The sequence below is a fragment of the Lepisosteus platostomus genome, chromosome 4, assembly GCF_059453375.1.
Source record: "Lepisosteus platostomus isolate fLepPlt1 chromosome 4, fLepPlt1.hap1, whole genome shotgun sequence".
Lineage (NCBI taxonomy): Eukaryota > Metazoa > Chordata > Actinopteri > Semionotiformes > Lepisosteidae > Lepisosteus > Lepisosteus platostomus.
Window position 1 is genome coordinate 5042485 of NC_142614.1, and position 17509 is coordinate 5059993.

Sequence of the window (17509 nt, forward strand, 5' to 3'; positions counted from 1 at the left end):
AGGGAGAGGAGGGGCGTATGCAAATCCTAGCGTGACAGCTGTGGAATGAAAGACTACAGCGGTAGAGCGAGTACTGACCGTGGGGAGGGAGAGAGACAGCAATGCTGAGGCAGTACAGCTGTACAGTTGCACTGAAAATAAGACACATGGATGTTACCGAGAGCTGCCAGTTCCAAAAATTATAATCGAGGAAAAAAAGCCCGTAAAAAGCAGATTAAAAACCGAGGGGGTGGGAGGGCGCACTTCAAAAAAACAAAGATCCGTTTTAACCGAAACTTGATGAAAAAGTGACATTTCAAGCGTTTTTTTGTTTTGCTAAAGAAAAAAAAGAGATGTTCCGCGCGTTTTCCTTCCCTATGAGCCTGGAGCGCAGCAGGAACAAGGACCGTTTGGAAGCGAGCCTGGCCGGTCTGTGTGAACTGGAGCTGCTCAAGCAGCGGCAGGAGTACCTGGTGCTCAGCGCCCTCCAGATCGGGGATCACAGCCCGGGGCAGCGATGGGCAGGCGGCGCCCCAGCCGCTCACCCGCCGGCTCCCGTCAGCCGAGCCCAGGGGGACCTGACTTTGAGGCGACAGCTGGTAAGCACGGTTAAACGCTAAGAGTTGCGATGCTAATAATGTCATCCCCATCCCCACCGCCACCGCCAGCTTGTTTATCACGCCATGTCCAGTTCAGGATTTCACACGTGTGGGTAGCTGTACTCTAACAGAGGCTGGTTAGGGGCGAGATTTGTAACTAGCTGACCAAAGCGCTTCCCTTTTGTTTGTGGGGGTGTCCGTGGTCACGGGTCATGCGTGTCTCGATGTGGGGACTTGACTTTGCGAGACTGAGTATTAAATACCCAGCGCAACTTGATTTTTGCTACAGGTCGCGCGTTCAAGCCTGAATATTAAGTTGTTTCTCTCTATTCGGAGCAAACGAGGGGGCAAAGGAAACGCGAGAGAGGCAGAGGCACAGAAACGCACAGCCGGAGCTCGGTGATACTAGTCACCCATCCTTGACCATTTAAGGCAAACTCGGCTGGTTTCGCGATTATATTCATCTATTGTCCTTCCAACCAAAGCGCAGAGCAGGGCAAAAGAAAGGGGCTGAGAGGCGTCATGATTTATTTGGGCCAGAAACAACCTGATTAATGGTCCGTCTGTCTACGCGGGGATCTATGACTGTCGATTCCTTTGAGAGCCCGGCAGGCAATCGGTGTGCTCCTTGATTTATGCCGTGGTGCACAAAACCGAGCCTCGGTCGTTTCGAGTCGTTCAGTGTTCTTACAGTTCATTGTTGTCGCTACATGTAGTAATTGACGTGGTTCTCCCCTTCAGCGATGCCATAGCGCTGCTTAACGTTGTGAAAACAGGGAAACGCAGGACTGTATTCCGGCGGTTCGAAGCCAGAGGCTGTGTTAATACGTCCCTGTTGTTGTTACAATTCATTCTCCAATCCGCACAGCGTCTTTCCACAAAACGTCCGCAATAGCCAAATACAGTTAACATCCCCCTCGAGCGCATGTGAAATTTTGCAATGGAGTCCTTTCTAATCAAAATATTAATTTAAGTTTGCGTCTTGTGCCTAACTCGTAATAGTCTGTCTCGCGGTGTTGTTGATTGACGTTTTGGAGCTAGAAAGCAGAAATCTAAGTTGACCTGACAGGCTATAGCGTTTCATGTAAGAATGACTTATTATATAATGTTATTCTATAATTGTATAACACGTTGTTCCGTATGTATTAATGTATTGAGCAAATCGTCCTGATTATTGTCAAATCCACTGCATTAACTTTCCTTAATAGCGTTTTTTCTGTGTAATATTCAGGTTAAGCTAACGGCTGCTGCGTACTGCGGATAATATCCATTTAATTAAGATGTCACAGAAGAATGGCATGTTAGTAACTGACAACCTAGTCGTGCATTTGATTTACTTTGGAACTTGCAAAGATAAAAAAAAATCTAATATATGTATATATTGCCTTTTGGAACAAGCAAATGTATATGTGGCTGTTCTGGCTTTGCATTGCCTGATGATGTTGGATGTATAAAAGCTGCAAAGCACTTATGATTTTATAACATTTACAAGCAGTAAAATGGTCGATAAGCTGGTCAAAATAGTTGATAAGGAAATTGCAGTCGCGATCCGAGGCTGCTACACGCATAGTGCAAACACTGTAAATACCAGCGCAAATAACACCGCGTCTCGACATTTGAGTGAACTCTATTAAATGTAATCTGCATTAATCACGCGTCGCCTTCGAATCGCCGACAGCCGCCGAATTGTATTTAAATGAGGACTGCCCTCTGCCCGCTCTGTCACGGGCTGGGAGGGAACCGGCGAGTCCCAGTGTCTGGCGGCCATCCTATTTCAACAGCCACGCCGTCACTCCTGTGTGCGAGAAGGACAGACGGGACGCCCGGTTCTCCCCCCGAGTTTCTGTTCTGTGGAGGCGTTTTTCGGAGAGGCGAGAGAAATGAAGTGAGCAGCGTCCCCCCCTTTCTTCAGCCTCCCTTCCCCGCCTCAAGCCCCCCAGCTTCGGTGTACACAATGGCCGCGAGTGGATCTGAATACTAATCGCTCGGCGTCCAGTGGAACAATAAACGCGACGCCGTCGGGGTGTGGAAAGCGGGGGACTCTCCGCACAAAGGGAATTCCACGGGAGACGGGGTTCTGACAGCTCCGAGGAGCTGAACGGTGTTCCCGTTTCCACGGGCGGCACCAGTGTACACGCAACAACATTACATTAAAAAATATCAAAGTCCTCCACATTCCTGCGAACATCCCACAGGACTCTACAAGGAACCCGTACAAGGCGGTGGCCGGAGGGACTTCTGATGGATTTTGAGGTCTTCATTTTCATTAAAGGGGTCCCTGTAACGGCAGATCGCTAGAAACAGCGAGGTGTTAATTTCAATCGTGTCTGCCCCGGGATTGTTGATGGGTAACAGGACGAAGGCAGTGATTGATCGTTCGCTTGGTAGAGATTTGCTTGTGACTGCGGGGCAAAACCAGCTCAGCTCTCTCTCCTGTTCCACAGGACATTTTAACAGCGATGAATCTCTCCTCTCTTGTCTTTCTCTTTAGTACAGGGGTGTCCAGTCCTGGTCCTGGAGGGCTGGTGTTTCTGTGAGGGTCTTTTCAAAGCAAGAGTACCTGAAGTGTGTGGAAAAGCTGGTATATTGGTCCAGTTAAGCCCGGTTTAGCTCCTCAACAGCTGAGCTGGGATGAGGGACCAGAATTGGACAGCCCTGCCCATGTGTACAGTTCTAGTGTGACCGTGGTGGTTCCACACGGACTCGTGCCCTCACCGCTCCACCCCGCTGGTTCATCCCTCAACACCTGGGGCTCGAACCCGGGTCTCAGTAGATCCAAGGGTCTTAGAGACTGAGCAGCAGGCACAGTAATTTAGTGGTAGTAGAAATGAAAATGAAAGTAGCGAATAGTGTGACTGTTGGAGTTCCGCGTGGGCTCGTGCCCTCCGCCGCTCCACCCCGCTGGTTCGTCCCGCAACACCTGGGCTCGAACCCGGGTCTCTGGTGTAACGCAACAGGGAGCCAGCCGAGTGAGCTAAAGGAGACCTCCCCCAGCCCAGGCAGCTGAGGTCCCTGCTACTCGCAGGGAGGGCGATGACATCACCGTATCCGAACGAGCTCCGCTACAGCAGCAACTCAATTAGTTGTCAGCATGCAAGCAGAAAATGACGCAAATTGATCAGCTTTCATTTTTGGGGGGTGGGGCTTACTGGGTGATTGATGTGACCCCTGTAGATGTGGGTGTGAGTCTGAGTGGGGAGGGGGGGCTCTCAGCGCTATGGGTTTTTTGACAGCTGTCCGTCAGGATACGATGTCCCCGTCGCTCCACACCTCTGGGGATACACTAAGCCCCCTTGGGAAAAGCTGTGGGATCCCAGCTGTGCAGCTCTCTCTCCAGTGCTGACCTGGAGGGGCTGAGAGGGGAGGGAGCCGCAGTGTGTGGACAGGGAGAGTTTGATTCTCTTTCTTGGCATTGAAGAGCAAAGAGGATTAGTAGGTGCTGTAGCCCCTTCTCCTTACACGCAGGGAAGAAAAGAGGATTAGAAGCCTGTCTCCAATCCTCACATTATTATTATTATTATTTCAATTAGTGCCACTTGTATAAATGAGAGAGCTGCTGGCACTGGGCTAGGGATTGTGCAGGAAGGGGGGAACTGTAGGGCTCTTAGCCTGGTTTCTGCAAAGTGAATCCTAAGACCCTCCTCAGCCTGCAGAGCGCAGGGTGAGCCCTGTGTCCTGGAGAGCGGAGGGGCCACTGGCCGGCTGTACCTCTGAGTGTGACGTTACATAAGAGCATTCAGCAGGGCATCTTACAATCGACTGATTGAGCCAAACCGGAACTGGCTCATCTCACCCCTTGTGTAGTCAGTATCCAGGTCCTCCGAGGATCTCATCCAGCCATTTCTGGAAAACACTCCCGAGTTTCGGCTTCAGCATCATGGCTGGGCCAGCAGTTCCATACCACTACAACTCCTTGTGTAAGGAAGTGAGCACCACCTGTTCTCAGACTGAAAAGCACTTCTGTAAATACACATTTACAAAGGTGTCTGTGCAGTGTGTACCCAGATGTGCCATGTTGCTGTGTTTTGGTGCTTCAGGCCCTGACTGTTTGCCCAGAGCCAAGATGCACCAGTGGACTGTAGGGCACCATTGGCCTCCTTGTCAATAGTATTGCAGTATCCTTTTTCCTGGCAACTTGCTTGGTCCCATGCGTTGCCGCCTGACGGCATGGCACACTCTCACACTGCTGTTGATTAAGCGGCCTCTCGGTTCTCAGCCCCTAGTTGTTGACAACTACTTAACACTGGCCAGCAGCTGAGAAAGCAAAGCCTGCCGTGTGTGCCCTTCACTGTGTGCCGAAAAAGCCATAAAGTGCTCCTGCACTTAAATAAACACCAACTGCCTGGTAGGGAGCCATTGGCTGCTCTGGGTGTACTGGTCAGGTCCTACCAGCTGACAGCACACACCGTCTGGCGTGCTGCACACATATTGTGAGTGGCTGTGCTTTTCACTTTGCAGTTTTAAAACAAAATGCAAAAAAAGCTAAAAAGCAAATCAAGCCCTACCCAAGCAAAACAGCAATGTCTTAAAAAAAACTGGTTTGTTTGGAGAAGAAATGCGTTTGACTGCGGGAAAGCAATTACAGTGGTTTAGAGATGGCAAATATTCAAAACAGTCATTAGCATTTAATTTCTTTTTCACATGTTTGAATGTTATCCTTTCCAGGTCTTCTGATATTTTTCAATAACCACAAGTGCTTCAGCACATTGTTTGTCTGAAAAACAATAATGTAGCTCATTTACGTTTGTAGATATTAAAGGTCAGAGCAGCACATGTGTGCAATCCCTCTGTTTGTTGTCTGCCCTTGCTGAGACCCTGCATGCTTGTTGTCTTTAGAATTAGGGAAAGAGACAGAGACAATGTACGTAACGGACCGTGACATTGCAGGTCATTTCGAACGGTCCTCCACCAAGAAGAATATCACTCATTCAGGTACCTCTTTGCTTGTTCTGAAACAGCCCTATCGGCACATGTGCACCTGAGCTGAGTGATCTTCCTCAGTGCTTTTTACTCTGTAAAGGAGAGAGACAGGCAGCTTTTCTCTCCTGCCCTACAGTATTGCCATGATGCCCCCAGTGCTGACCAACAGAACTGTCAAGATGCCTAGAGCATCCCTGCAGCATTACCATGGTGGCTTCTCTGCAGTCCTTTGAACCCTTCTCCTCAGCCCTACAATATCACTATAAAGCCCATGTTTCAGTTCTGTACCATTATGCATCTCTTTCCAGGCCTGCAGCAGTACTGTGCTGCTCTCACATCAGTTCCATAGCATGTCCATGGTGCCCTTAATTGTTGTCCTGTATGATTGTCACAGTCCCCCTCCTGTGACCGAAACTCCTGTAAACTGCCCTCAGCCCTGTCAGCTGTGGAACTGCCCATAGATGTAGTATATCCCAGGGTCAGTTTACACCATCGGAGACAGCCCTTCTCTCCAGCTGCAGGCCTCAGTTTAAATAAACAGTGTCCCGGGCAGTTTACAGATGAGAGAGGGTGCAAGGGAGTGTGTTCCTCAAGTTTCACACCTCGCCACGTTGTGTAAACACCCGGGGAGTGGCAGACGCGTGTGGGCTGAGAGATTTAGCAGCTGAAGTGTGTGTGTGTGTGTGTGTGTGTGTGTGTGGGGAGTGACAAAGGGGAGGGGGGGGGGCAGAGGAGAGAGATTGAGTGTCAGTTTACCACCTCCCATGAAAGAGCCTGCTGTCGGTGCCAGGGTGATCACAGTCCTGGCGCGGGTGCTGGACTTGTTGGCTGGTGCAGCTTTGCGCCACGCGGACCAGCTCAGCCCGGCGACAGGCTGGGATTAGTCCCGGGCACCTGCCCTGCTTTGGTTTTACGCAGCAAAAGTGGCAAAAAAGCAGCTTCATGTCGGACTGGCAGTGGTGTTGAGACCACCTGCTACAAACCACCACCCAGGTGAGCATTGCAATAGGAGAAGCACAACTACCTCCCTAACCCAGGAACGCCCCTGGCAGGCCACGGTCCGAAGAGGAAGAGGGGAGCGGTGGGAGCAGCGAGGCGTTCCCTGAGTCATCTTGGCGTGTTCTGTCTTACCTCTGCAGCTCCTGAAACAGGACCTCAGATGAGAGCTGCTGTCGGCCCGTGTGCGCTGTGTGTATGCTGTTTGCCAACAAGCTTCCTTTGGCTGTTCCCTTAAGAATGACCTGTAGGAAGGATCTGTGCAGAATAGCAGCTCAGCCTTCTTGAGGTCTGACATTCCTGTCTGAAATCAACAGCCCAGTCCCCAGCTATACAGTACTGTCACCCTAGTACAATCTCCTCTCCTCAAGCCATGAGGTGCCTCTTCTCTTGCTGGAGCTTAGCCGGAGAGGGAAAGTCAAAAACCAGTGCAGAAACCACAACCGCAGAAGACATGCATGAGCACATGGAAAGAAAGCCAACGCACAGTGCCAGCGCAGGCCAGAATCACTCCTACGGGCGCTGTTCCCGAGACGGAAAGTGTCATTTGTAAGTCTGGACCCACCTCCAGTCTTTTTTTCTTTATTGTCTTTACTGAGGAGGGTGCAAGGAGCGCTGTAGTCAAGACTGTGCCGTTCCCAGCCCCACCGAAAGGAATCCTCTTAATTCCAGAGCACTCCCAGTCCAGATGTTCCTGGGCAGGGCCAGCTCCATTCCAGATGTGGCCGGACAGCTGCAGTGAGGATCTCAGATGTGGTCAGGGTTTCTTTTTTGAAGTGGTCAGTTTACAAAAGAAACCGTAATCAGCCCTGGCATTACTGATGCCCAGCTCCCCCGAAACAGTTGCTCAAGTCGCATGACCTTGCTGAACGTGCTGAAGCATTTCCAGGAGTCAAACTCCACCGCAGGAGCAGTGTGGGGGCAGGTCAGGAGGCCATTGGCTTTTATTGTCTGTCATCTGTCAGGTGCAGAGCAACAGTTTCTGCCTTATGTCGGTGTGTGTCGAAACACGGACAGTCGATCAGTTCACTTACAACAAACCTGAAGTGTAGTGCTTCGAGGAAGATGTGCGCCGAGACGCACGACTTAATAATTTATCAGTACAAAAGGTTTAATTACAAAGGATTACTGCCTGGGGACTGTGAGGAAATGAGCTGTTGGCTGAGCTCTGTGTGCAGTGCATTCTGCGCTTCACTTTCTTGGCTCCTGTTCTCCTATTTTACATGCTCCCTTTGAAAAGAATCAATTAAGAGCTGATCTGCGCTTTAATGTATGGAAACAAAAACAGGCAGAGGGAGAAAGGCCTTCTTGTTGGTGGTAGCAGATTCAACACCTCTTCCCCAGAAAAAAAAAACAGGTCATCCTCCATATACAAATAATTTATGTTATGTTTTGATCAGCTTTCTGTCATTAGGGATGGGAAAGGGACTAGCAACACAATCTCATAGCTCCAGACTCCGGGGTTCGATTCCAAATGTGGTCATCTGTCTGTGTGGAGTTTGCGTGCTCTCCCTGTGTTTTTCAGTATTCTCCCACCTCCCAAATACACACAGCTTAGGTTTGATTGTCTGTTCTTAATTGTCCCTTTCCAGGGGGTTGTTCCCGTTATAAGCAGTACTGGCTATATGCCCATAGAGAATTACAATCAAATGAGCGCCATGGTCCAAATTCTCTTATTTGTGGCTGTTCTGTTCTGACTCCTTCCTTTCCTGCCCACCCCCTGCCTCTATCTCCCTTCTCTCTGCCTCATTCCGTCTCTCTCCAAGCTGCTGTGTTGCCAAGGCGACACTCGGTTATATCATTTAGTTCACCTAACGAGCTCCACGCTTTCCGGCTTATTTTTAGGCTAGGAATGTTCCTAACTTGCAGCTTATTGTGGCAGCCTGCTTCTGCAGAGCCACCATTAAATAGCAATAAAAAATGAGCAAAAATATGTGTCTCTATCACCACCCATTTGGCCACACAACCAATCATCCACGCAAACAGATGAAAAAAACTTTGCTTTTCTTGAGCTTGGCCTACATATAGATTCAAGCAATACACAAAAATATCAGTTCAATCTTAAGGCATCTCAACATTTTCTCCTGCTTGGACAGATTAGGGACTGTAGCCATGTGAGGTTGTCTGCACAAGTTTACAAGTCAGGTGTCTTAATTACAGTAGGTCAGAGGTCATGTGTCTCTAGACTGAACTCTGACTTCAAAACAGATGGGTAAAACATTGTCAGCACAAACTGTCCCCCAGCATTATGACTTAATATGGGAAAGGAGAGTGAGGATAAGTGTGTGGGAGAGAGAGAGACAGGCAAAGCGTGTGTTATTGTCTGCAGAAATAGCTCTGTGTGCGTCCGTGCACATCATTGTGAATCAGTATGCGTATTTGTTGGCATGCATGTGTACAGCTGTGTTGAAAAAACAAACAAAGTGCCACGATAATGAGACAAATTCCAGCTGATACCAGTTAGAGAAATCAGAACATCAGTTCACAGAGCAAACTGACAAATCAAATCCAGAGACAGTTTTCAATCAGTTCAAAAGTCCTCACTCACTCTGGAAACAAGATCTCTGTCACGTCTTCACTTCACAGTCTGGAGTTCAGGATTCTAAAGGAAAGGAAGAAGTGCTGGATTTCTTTTTAGAGCTACGTGTTTAACAAGCCTGGCTTGCCTGCCTGTGTCCGGCAGTAAAGGTTTTTACAGCCACCTGGGGGAGTAAATGTCACCCCCCCCCCTCAGAGAGCTGTGCTGTGGCAGCTGGGTGATTAATGGGTCCGGAAGGGGCAGGGTAGCCTGAGTGTGTTTGCCCAAGTGCTTTTCTGTGCACAGTCCTGCAGTGTGATTACACAGCTCTAGGTGAGCCACTGCAGCCCTGGAGATCAATTGCACTGAAATAGTTTTCAGTGTCCAGCTTTTACATATAGTGACAGTTTGAAGCTTGTGGTCCTTAATGGACAAATTGTTCGATGTTAGGGCTAGAAACGTAAGGGAATATTTCGAGCCTTAATGAAAATAATTGTTCTGAGAGGGACATCCTTCCTGGTGTAACCTGGCAGTAAACTCGTTTTAAAAGAATGATTTATGACCATTATTGACTGGGGCATTTCTGGAGGAAATGCTGGAACATTAGCAGTGCAGTGTCGTGGCCTGCTTATCAGTGCCTGAGCTAATTCTGTGGCCATGCCAAATGAGTGCGACCACAGAGAGGCGAGACACTAAAGATTCAGCGCCCGTCCAGGCAAATGAGATACTTCCTCATATCTCCTCTTATCGCCTTGTAACTCCTAACGTGATCTTGGACGGATGCATGAATCCACCAGACAGGAGCCGATGCGCTCCCTGAGCAGATCCGACAGCTAGCTCGTTCGCCTGAACGTGGGGCGCACATCTCAGCACCGTGTACTGACAAACTGAAAAATGCAAGATCCGAGAGAGCCCGTGTGCAGGATTTTGGGATTCTTTGCGAGTGCGTGCTGCGGGTTCAGAAAGAGGAATCCCACGCTGCGTTTCTGCATGTTTTGAAATTGTCCCACGCCGCAGAGCAGTCCTGTTTCCCAGCTGGCTTGGGATGTGGCCGCGGTGTCTTGCCACCCAAGTACAATGCTCACGGTCAGAACTGCAGAGGTTCTGGTTGGGACATTGCTGCCCACAGCAGACCATGAAAAATCCAGTCAGTGGTTAGGCAAGGTTGAACGCCTCATTGCTTGAATTGGAGCTCAGTGATACAAATATATGTATGCACAGCGCAAGATCACATCATAAATATACATCATGACATTTCAGTTCCATGTGTAATTGATTATGAAGTTACCAGGCTTATTCAAACTGCTGCATCATGAAGACTGGGCTCTGGGGAGCCATGTCTTTGAACAAGCCAGTTTAATTTATGGGCACCCTGCACAGAAGTTTGTTTTTTTTTTCAGAATCAGTGATTGATTTCTGCTTTTAACGCCCCTGAACTCGCAAAAGGAAAACATCATTCAAGTCCAGGATCTGTGGTAACCTCCCCCTCTCCCTGCCCCCACCAGCCGGATTTGAATGCGGCGGCGCACGCGTGCGCCCCGAAACGCGGTGACACCAATTCCCCCGATTCCCTGCGCCCCCCGAGCCGCACTGACATGCTGTCTGTCACAGGCGTGACGGGAGACCAGCAGGTGGGCGCAGCTGTCACTCCAGCGCCGTGATGAGTGACATCCAGAGAGCTGAGGGCTGTTTCTGAAGAAGGCCTTCAGATTCCCTGCAGAGGAGCCATCAGATTTTCTTTTCTCCCCAAGAAAAAGTCATTAAGAAGAAGCACGATTGCAAAGAAATCTGCCATTTAGTTCTCTCGGTTCTCGCCGAACCGCGCTAGCCAGCGAATGGCCAGAATGGAAGCAAAGCCAGAGAAAATGATGCACGTGCTGAAGATGGTTCCAGTTCTCCATGAAACCCAGCCCAGGCCTTGTAGGGAGACTTTGGTTTGAACTGCATGCCCCTAAGGAAGGCAAATCTCCACAAACATGGTCAATCTTCTTCTTTTTATATAGCTTTGGAATCGCTCTTTTTTTTAAAATCAGGTCACCATCCAGTTGCCTGTGCACAGCTCCTCAGACATGCCCACCTGTCTAACGCCTTCACCGGTTGACATGCTGCGTGCTCCTCTGTACTTTCAGAGGAGAGTCAGCGCCAGTCCCAGCTCTGGCCTGTCTTGCACTGATGTCACTGCGTGTCTCCGGAGTCTCCGTTTCACCAAGATCCAGGAATATCCTGGCTGACTCAGGCCCAGCCTGTCGGCACTCTCCTGGATGGGCATCACTGCTGTGAAAATCCTGGTCACAGCTGGCCATCTGGCCCAGTGGACTCCCCCTGCACTCTGATCAAACACCTGAACAGATTGATCCGCTCGATAGCCCTTTTAGACAGCTCTCTTCCCAGTGCTTCTTCGCTGCATGACCTGTTGGTCTAAATTCAGCAGTTCTCAGTCCGTATCAAATCCTCTTCTGCCTCCACACCATACCTGGCTGTACTAGTCGTGATCAGCAGGGATCTGTGGAGTTTTTCACTTCTGAGTCTCAACGCACAAACAGGGAGAGTCACCACGTGTGGCCGCGGCAGACAGGGCTGTGACCCAACCCATAATTGGTGCTCTGTATTTCACTCCTTTTTTTTTCCTGTGTGTTTTCTTTTGCAGAACAGTCTGAAGGGTACTCCCTGGGCGCTGATGGCCTCTCTGGAGCAGCAAGTGGGGGAGCTGAGGGTCGACGCCGAGACCGCCTATGCCGAGCCCCCCTCTGATGTGGGAGACAGCCGGCCGAGCTCAGGTACTGGGGCAGCAGCTGCTTCCAGCTGTCTTGTACCATCCAGCTCAAATCAATTTGCTGTGATGATGGTGAGCAGATGGAAGTGGCAACGTTAGTGTGAAAATCCTGTTCTCTCCAGTGGGGCAGACGTGACCAGCATGGAATGCCTGGAAAGGAGCAGGCCAGTCTTTAGCTGTAGGGGTGTGTTGCTTTCTGTTGTTATTAGAATCTTCTGGGAAACAGATAAGGCTCCTATTGCACAGCAGGTAGATCCCTATCAGGTTATTTTCTACCTTCAAGATCTTCCAAACCAGAGAGGGAGGGCTTTCCATGTAATATTCAGTTCAAAACAATATTAGACATATCACTTTTCTTCATCGAAGGCCTAAGGCTCAGAGAGCCTTAGTAAGGGTCCAGCTGTTACAGCCTGCGAAACACTTCTGTTTTCCTTGCTTTTAATGCATAGCAATTCTCTGTGTTGATGTGAAGATTTGTGTCTCTAGCTGTGCTTGTGTGTTGTATTTGGCCTCCAGGTTTTTACGAGTTAAGTGAAGGCCCTTCGCCTGTCGGCCTGTCGGATTCCTCTGTCTTCCGGGAGTTCCAGCCCAGCTACTCCTCCCGGGCCGGTGGGCCGAGCGACGCCCGCGTCAGTTATGCCAGCGAGCGGCCCAAGTCAGTCGGTAAGCTGGCGCTGGGAGAGGCGTCACCCCTCCCAATTCCTTCAGAAAAAACCTGCCACAGAGGCAGGCTGGTAATCAAAGGGAAACAGAAATGAGTGTCTTAAAACAACTTTTAAGTTGCCTGTGCCTGCGTTTCAAGTCTTCTTAATGTGATGTTCAAGAGGATTTTTAGGAAATACAAGCATCTGGGCACCCTAGAATTCAGGTCCTAGTGAAGGAATGCTATCAGTAGCACGTCCGATAATAGAGTAAAAAACAGGATAGTGATTTATCAAGTAGTGCTTACAATATGCTTCTATCACATGCAAAGAGAGTAGCAACATATATATATATATTCTTTAGTGAAGCTTGCACACAAGGAAAAAAAAACGTGAAGTAACATCTGGCCACTGTATAAGGGTAAGTATTCTTTAATTGCGTCAAGCAGTGGGTAATTAAGCTGGGTTTGCAGGTTGGTCATGAGACACATGTGTTAGGCCTTCCAAGACAAGGCACCTCTGTTTACCCAGCTAGCAGCATGGCGCAGGGAGAGAAAGGGCTTCTGTGCTAGAGACCGCGCAGACACATGCTTGCGTACAAACCAAACACACACTGCCTGGGCATCAGGGCCTGTCTCTACTGCAGTTTATACGCTGCCAAATAGTTCTTTTATTTTCTTTCTAACTGGATGTGTGCTGCATTAGGGCACGCCTCGGTCCACTCGGTCAGATTTTCAAACTCTTCGTGGGCAGCCAGTTTGTGTCTCCAAACTGGACGATTGAGATTGTTTTGAAATGCTGAAATCTGTCTGAAAGCATTTAAACATGGTCTCTGGAGTTCCCTTCTGTATAAGCTCATAAGCTGTGTTCAACTGCTTGGAAATCTGGTATTGGTTTTCTTTAGAAGCTGGTTTGTCGGTAGGCTCTAAGGAAAACTGTCCCTTGTGTTGTTGTTGGTGCCATTCGTGTGACAGACTCAGTTCATCCTAGCAGTGCAGTAGCAGAGTCCCATGCAATGCTGCACGCGGAGTTCGGGCGCCCAGGGTTGAGCTGATGGCCCAGTGAGTAAACCTGCATGTTTTCCTCCGTGTTCCCAGGGGACCTCTTTGTGGCCAACCGGGAAGGCTTACTGGACAGTGGTCCTCGCACCATGGTGCCCCGCTCCTTCTCCGCCCCTTACCCACGCTCCCTGGAGGGCATTTCGGAAGGGACCGCTGCCGAGGAAGACCGCTGGCCCTGGGACCCACCATACCTGGGGGAGTTTGAGGAGGACCAGCTGTACCCCGGGGATCAGCCCACGTCGGAGGACATACAGCAGGCCCACCGCGTCGAGAACTACATCCTGGGCCTGATCCAGAGGAGAGCCCTGCCTCTTCGCCCTTCCAAACCCCGCACCAACCTCAACTCTGAGCCCCACAAAGGCCTGGCTCGGCAGAACAGCCTGTGCCGGAGGCCCCTGGAGCCGGGGTACCACCAGGGTGCTCATGGTGCCATCTCCCCCAGCTACGAAGGCCCCACCTGGGGCTGTAGGAGCCTTGATGAGGATGGGTATACTGGAATGCCTTTGAACTCTGATGAGAGCTTCTCCTACATTTATTCCAGGCCCAAGCCCACACCTTTGGCTGCAGTGCGCCCTGCTTCCCTAGACTATCCTTGCAGTGCTGCTTTGGAGCCAACCAGCAGTGACCAAGAGTCCCCAGAACACTACCAGGGTTATGCAATGCACAGATCGCCTCCAGCTGATGACCAAATGGTCAGTGCCCAATACATTCCAGCTCAGCAGGCTTGTCGGGCTCAGCAGTCCAGTCGGAACTCCTCCCAGAGATCTTCGGGCAAGCCTGGGAAGAGCCGAGCAGAGGTTGTCCGCTATTCCCCAGAACGCTGCAATCCCAGACCCAAAGGTACCCCCAAGAAATGCCGCTTCACCGAAGACAAGCCAACTCCCCGGAAGCCGGGAAGGAAAGCCTGCCGATCCCAGTCGGAGAACAGCCTCTTTGGCCAGAGGATGGCTTTGGATCGAAAGTACAACACAATAGATCGAGACGGGGGTGCCCGAGGATGCCAGTCTAGGCAGAGGCGCCAGCAACCAGGCAACACCTGCTACCGAAAGTGGAGATCCACCCTGGAGATCAGCCAGGATGAGGGGGAGATCCTGCCGGGGAATCAGGCCCCAAGACGCCTTCGCAAGCCCCCTCGTCAGCCCCCTCCCTACCCCTACAACCATCCTTATCCTGAGACTGACTTCCAGGAGCGTGCTCCCCTCTGCCGGCCTGAAGAGGGGTACCCCACCCCCTGCCTGGGAGACTCCGAGTCGAGCCTGAGTGAGGCTGACTCCCCGGGCTCCAGCTCCCTCTCCAGTGATTCGGATGAGAGTGGGGGGCTGGTGTGGCCCCAGCAGCTGCCCCCGCAGCTGGCTCGGCCCCCCTCACCCTCCTCTCCCACCTGCGGCCCCCAGCCGAAGGCCTTCATCAAGATCAAGGCATCCCATGCACTGAAAAAGAAGATCCTTAGATTCCGCACTGGCTCGCTCAAGGTCATGACAACTGTCTGAGAGCTGTCTCCCAGACCTGACAGATTCACCCTTGAAAGCTTGAAATATATATATAAATTTGTGGAGACAGTGATAGCAGAATGACAACTTTAAGTGCTTCAGTGTTCTGTTTCGTCATTCTGTTTGCTCTGCTTCAGTGATTTCTGGATTTAAGTACCATCTGATGTGGCCTCACGGGAGAAAAGTCTAATTCTTTAACCTGGGTCAGGTGAAGTGGAGGATTTTTCTCTGACAAAGATTTAAAACAGCACCCAAACTGGCACTCCCCCAAAGGCAAACTGAGAGGCCCGTGAGTCACGTCTGTGCTTTAGCTGGGTCTCTGTTAATGTCTTGACCTTGTTCAAGACCAGGCCAAGAGGTGGCTGCCTCAGCTCTGGCTGCAGGGTCTCTTTCATGATGTCATCCTTCCCATCAGCTTATCTCGTTCTCACTGCGAGTGTCGTCAACAAGGGTCTCAAGGAAAGGGGATTGGCTGAAAAAGTGACGTTCTACGACACAAGAACTGATTTCATTTAGAGGGACATCAAAAATATCTGCATGCTACAAAGTAAAGGTAGACAGTTAAATGTGTATTTTGTCCTGCAGATTTTGTGAAAGTGTAGTGTCATACACATCCCCATCGAGGACCAGGCATCATATTGGTTACATGTCTGGAATAGGCAGAGCCCTACAGAGGACATACTTATCAGTATTTCATGCACATTTTCAAGTTTTTGCTCCACATTTCGGTAAGGGTTCTGCAACCCAACCCTTATTGGAGACGCTCGGAAAAGACTATCAAAATGATCATATTAATAATCATCATGCCTCTGACTCAAATAGACAACTTGTGCCTCCCGTGCAACACCCTCCCTGCCATTTCTAGATTATGAGAAGGTAAACCGCAACATGGTCATCAACCTACAGTACAGTCGGCACAAATTCACCAACAGGCGACCAGTTCGGACCGACTACCAGCCCTACACAATGCTGGTTGCTTTGGATCTACTAGGGGAAGTATGACATTGCTCAGTTAAAGCAGCTGACGAAGTCTTCAGCACAGCACTGCCACTGGGATCCCATGGACCTGCCTGCTGGGCTGAGCTTGATGAATCTCCTTTTAGATTTCAGTGACACAGTAGAGTCCTTCTGGCCCCAGCATCTGTGCGGTGTCACAGCTCTTGTATATATCTGTACATACCTTCCTGTGGCCTTGTATTTATGAATGTGGTCTGTAAATAAAGCTGTGATATTTGACACAGAAGCTGGCTGAGTTTGTTCTCCAGAGTGGAAGAAAACAAGCCCGTTTTCTAGTTCGCAGCTGATTGGTCCACGGATCTCTTCCCGGCCCTTGTTGTTTCTTGAAAGAAGCCAGGGTATCGCCTTCTACAACAGGGCTGGGTAGCCCTGGCAGAGCGGTGGCACGCTGGAAGGTTGCCAGTTCAAATCCTGTGGCCGGCAGAGGAATCCTACTCTGTTGGGCCCCTGAGCAACGCCCTTAACCCCAACTGGTCCAGGGGCGCTGTACAATGGCTGACCCTGTGCTCTGACCCCCAGCTTCTCTCCCTGTCTGTGTGTCTCATGGAGAGAAAGCTGGGGTATGTGAAAAGATGAATTCCTAATACAAGAAATTGTATATGGCTAATAAAGTGATCTATCTCTCTTGAACGACACTCCCACAACCCCTTGCGTTGTGACATACCTGCTGCCCTGGCCTAATTGAAGACACTTATCCATTTGCTTCTTGAAAGAAACTAGGGTATCAGTTTTAGGGCTTGGTAGCTTGATCCATGCTCCCACAATCTGCCCTTTTAGACTGAATTGAGTTCCCTTTGTCTGCGTGCGTTCAGGCGAAGAATTAGTCTGGTTGCTCTCCTTTGTGCTGCCTCAAGAGTTGCAATGCAGTGCCTTTCCTGTAGCATGTGGACCAAAACAAAACACAAATATATCCTGATGTCCGTTGATATAACGCAACATACACTCTCGGCTCTATATCCAGTCATTTGTGGGTTTTATTTATTACTCCCCACACTGTCTCGTTAAACAAAGCGATGAGTCACAGCTGTTTCTGAGAGGAAGAACCGCAGAGAATGCAGTTGGTGGCAATGACGGTCATTACCACTGTTCTCTGCTGTCACGGACATTGGGGGAGGGCGGGTTCGTGCAGGATCCCTACAGCTGGCCAAGCCATTTCCCGACAGATCCAGGAGCGTGAACATTGAAATATGGGTCGGAGGTGTGTGTCCCCTACCACGGAAAACGTGCCTCCCACCCCCCACCGAGTTCTCGGCCACCACTTGACACCGCCCTGAGACAGTCCTTACTTGTCCCAGCGACAGGTGTGACCACAAAACAGGGCCTGTACAAACCCAGTGATCAATGGAAGCACCCATGTGGCGCGCGTGGTGAAGAGCCCAGTAATCGGGCAGTTTCATCTAGACCTCTCGCCCACCGTCCCTCTCTGGTGGTATCGAGAAGCCTGTCGGTCGCTGCAATCTATAACGCGAGGCGTGGCAATCGAAAAAGGCTCGTGGCCCGTGTGGCACCGGAGAG

General features: G+C 50.2%; 1 protein-coding gene across 1 annotated transcript; it reads left to right on the forward strand.

Moving 5' to 3' along the window:
- The first annotated feature begins 58 nt into the window (after positions 1 to 58).
- On the forward strand, positions 59 to 16220 carry dact3a (dishevelled-binding antagonist of beta-catenin 3a). The gene is made up of 4 exons (XM_088627691.1): positions 59 to 578; positions 11660 to 11789; positions 12302 to 12448; positions 13524 to 16220. Exons 1-4 carry the CDS (start codon positions 333 to 335, stop codon positions 14975 to 14977), a joined length of 1977 nt encoding a protein of 658 aa, XP_088483817.1. The 5' UTR covers positions 59 to 332; the 3' UTR covers positions 14978 to 16220.
- The last annotated feature ends 1289 nt before the right edge of the window (positions 16221 to 17509 follow it).

What these genes read in the sequence shown, in the direction of transcription:
- dact3a (XM_088627691.1), top strand. Translation starts at nt 333, where the DNA reads ATGTTCCGCGCGTTTTCCTTCCCTATGAGCCTGGAGCGCAGCAGGAAC. An exon ending in TGACTTTGAGGCGACAGCTG is followed by an intron (nt 579 to 11,659) that starts GTAAGCACGGTT and finishes TTTCTTTTGCAG; the next exon opens with AACAGTCTGAAGGGTACTCC. An exon ending in CGAGCGGCCCAAGTCAGTCG is followed by an intron (nt 12,449 to 13,523) that starts GTAAGCTGGCGC and finishes CCGTGTTCCCAG; the next exon opens with GGGACCTCTTTGTGGCCAAC.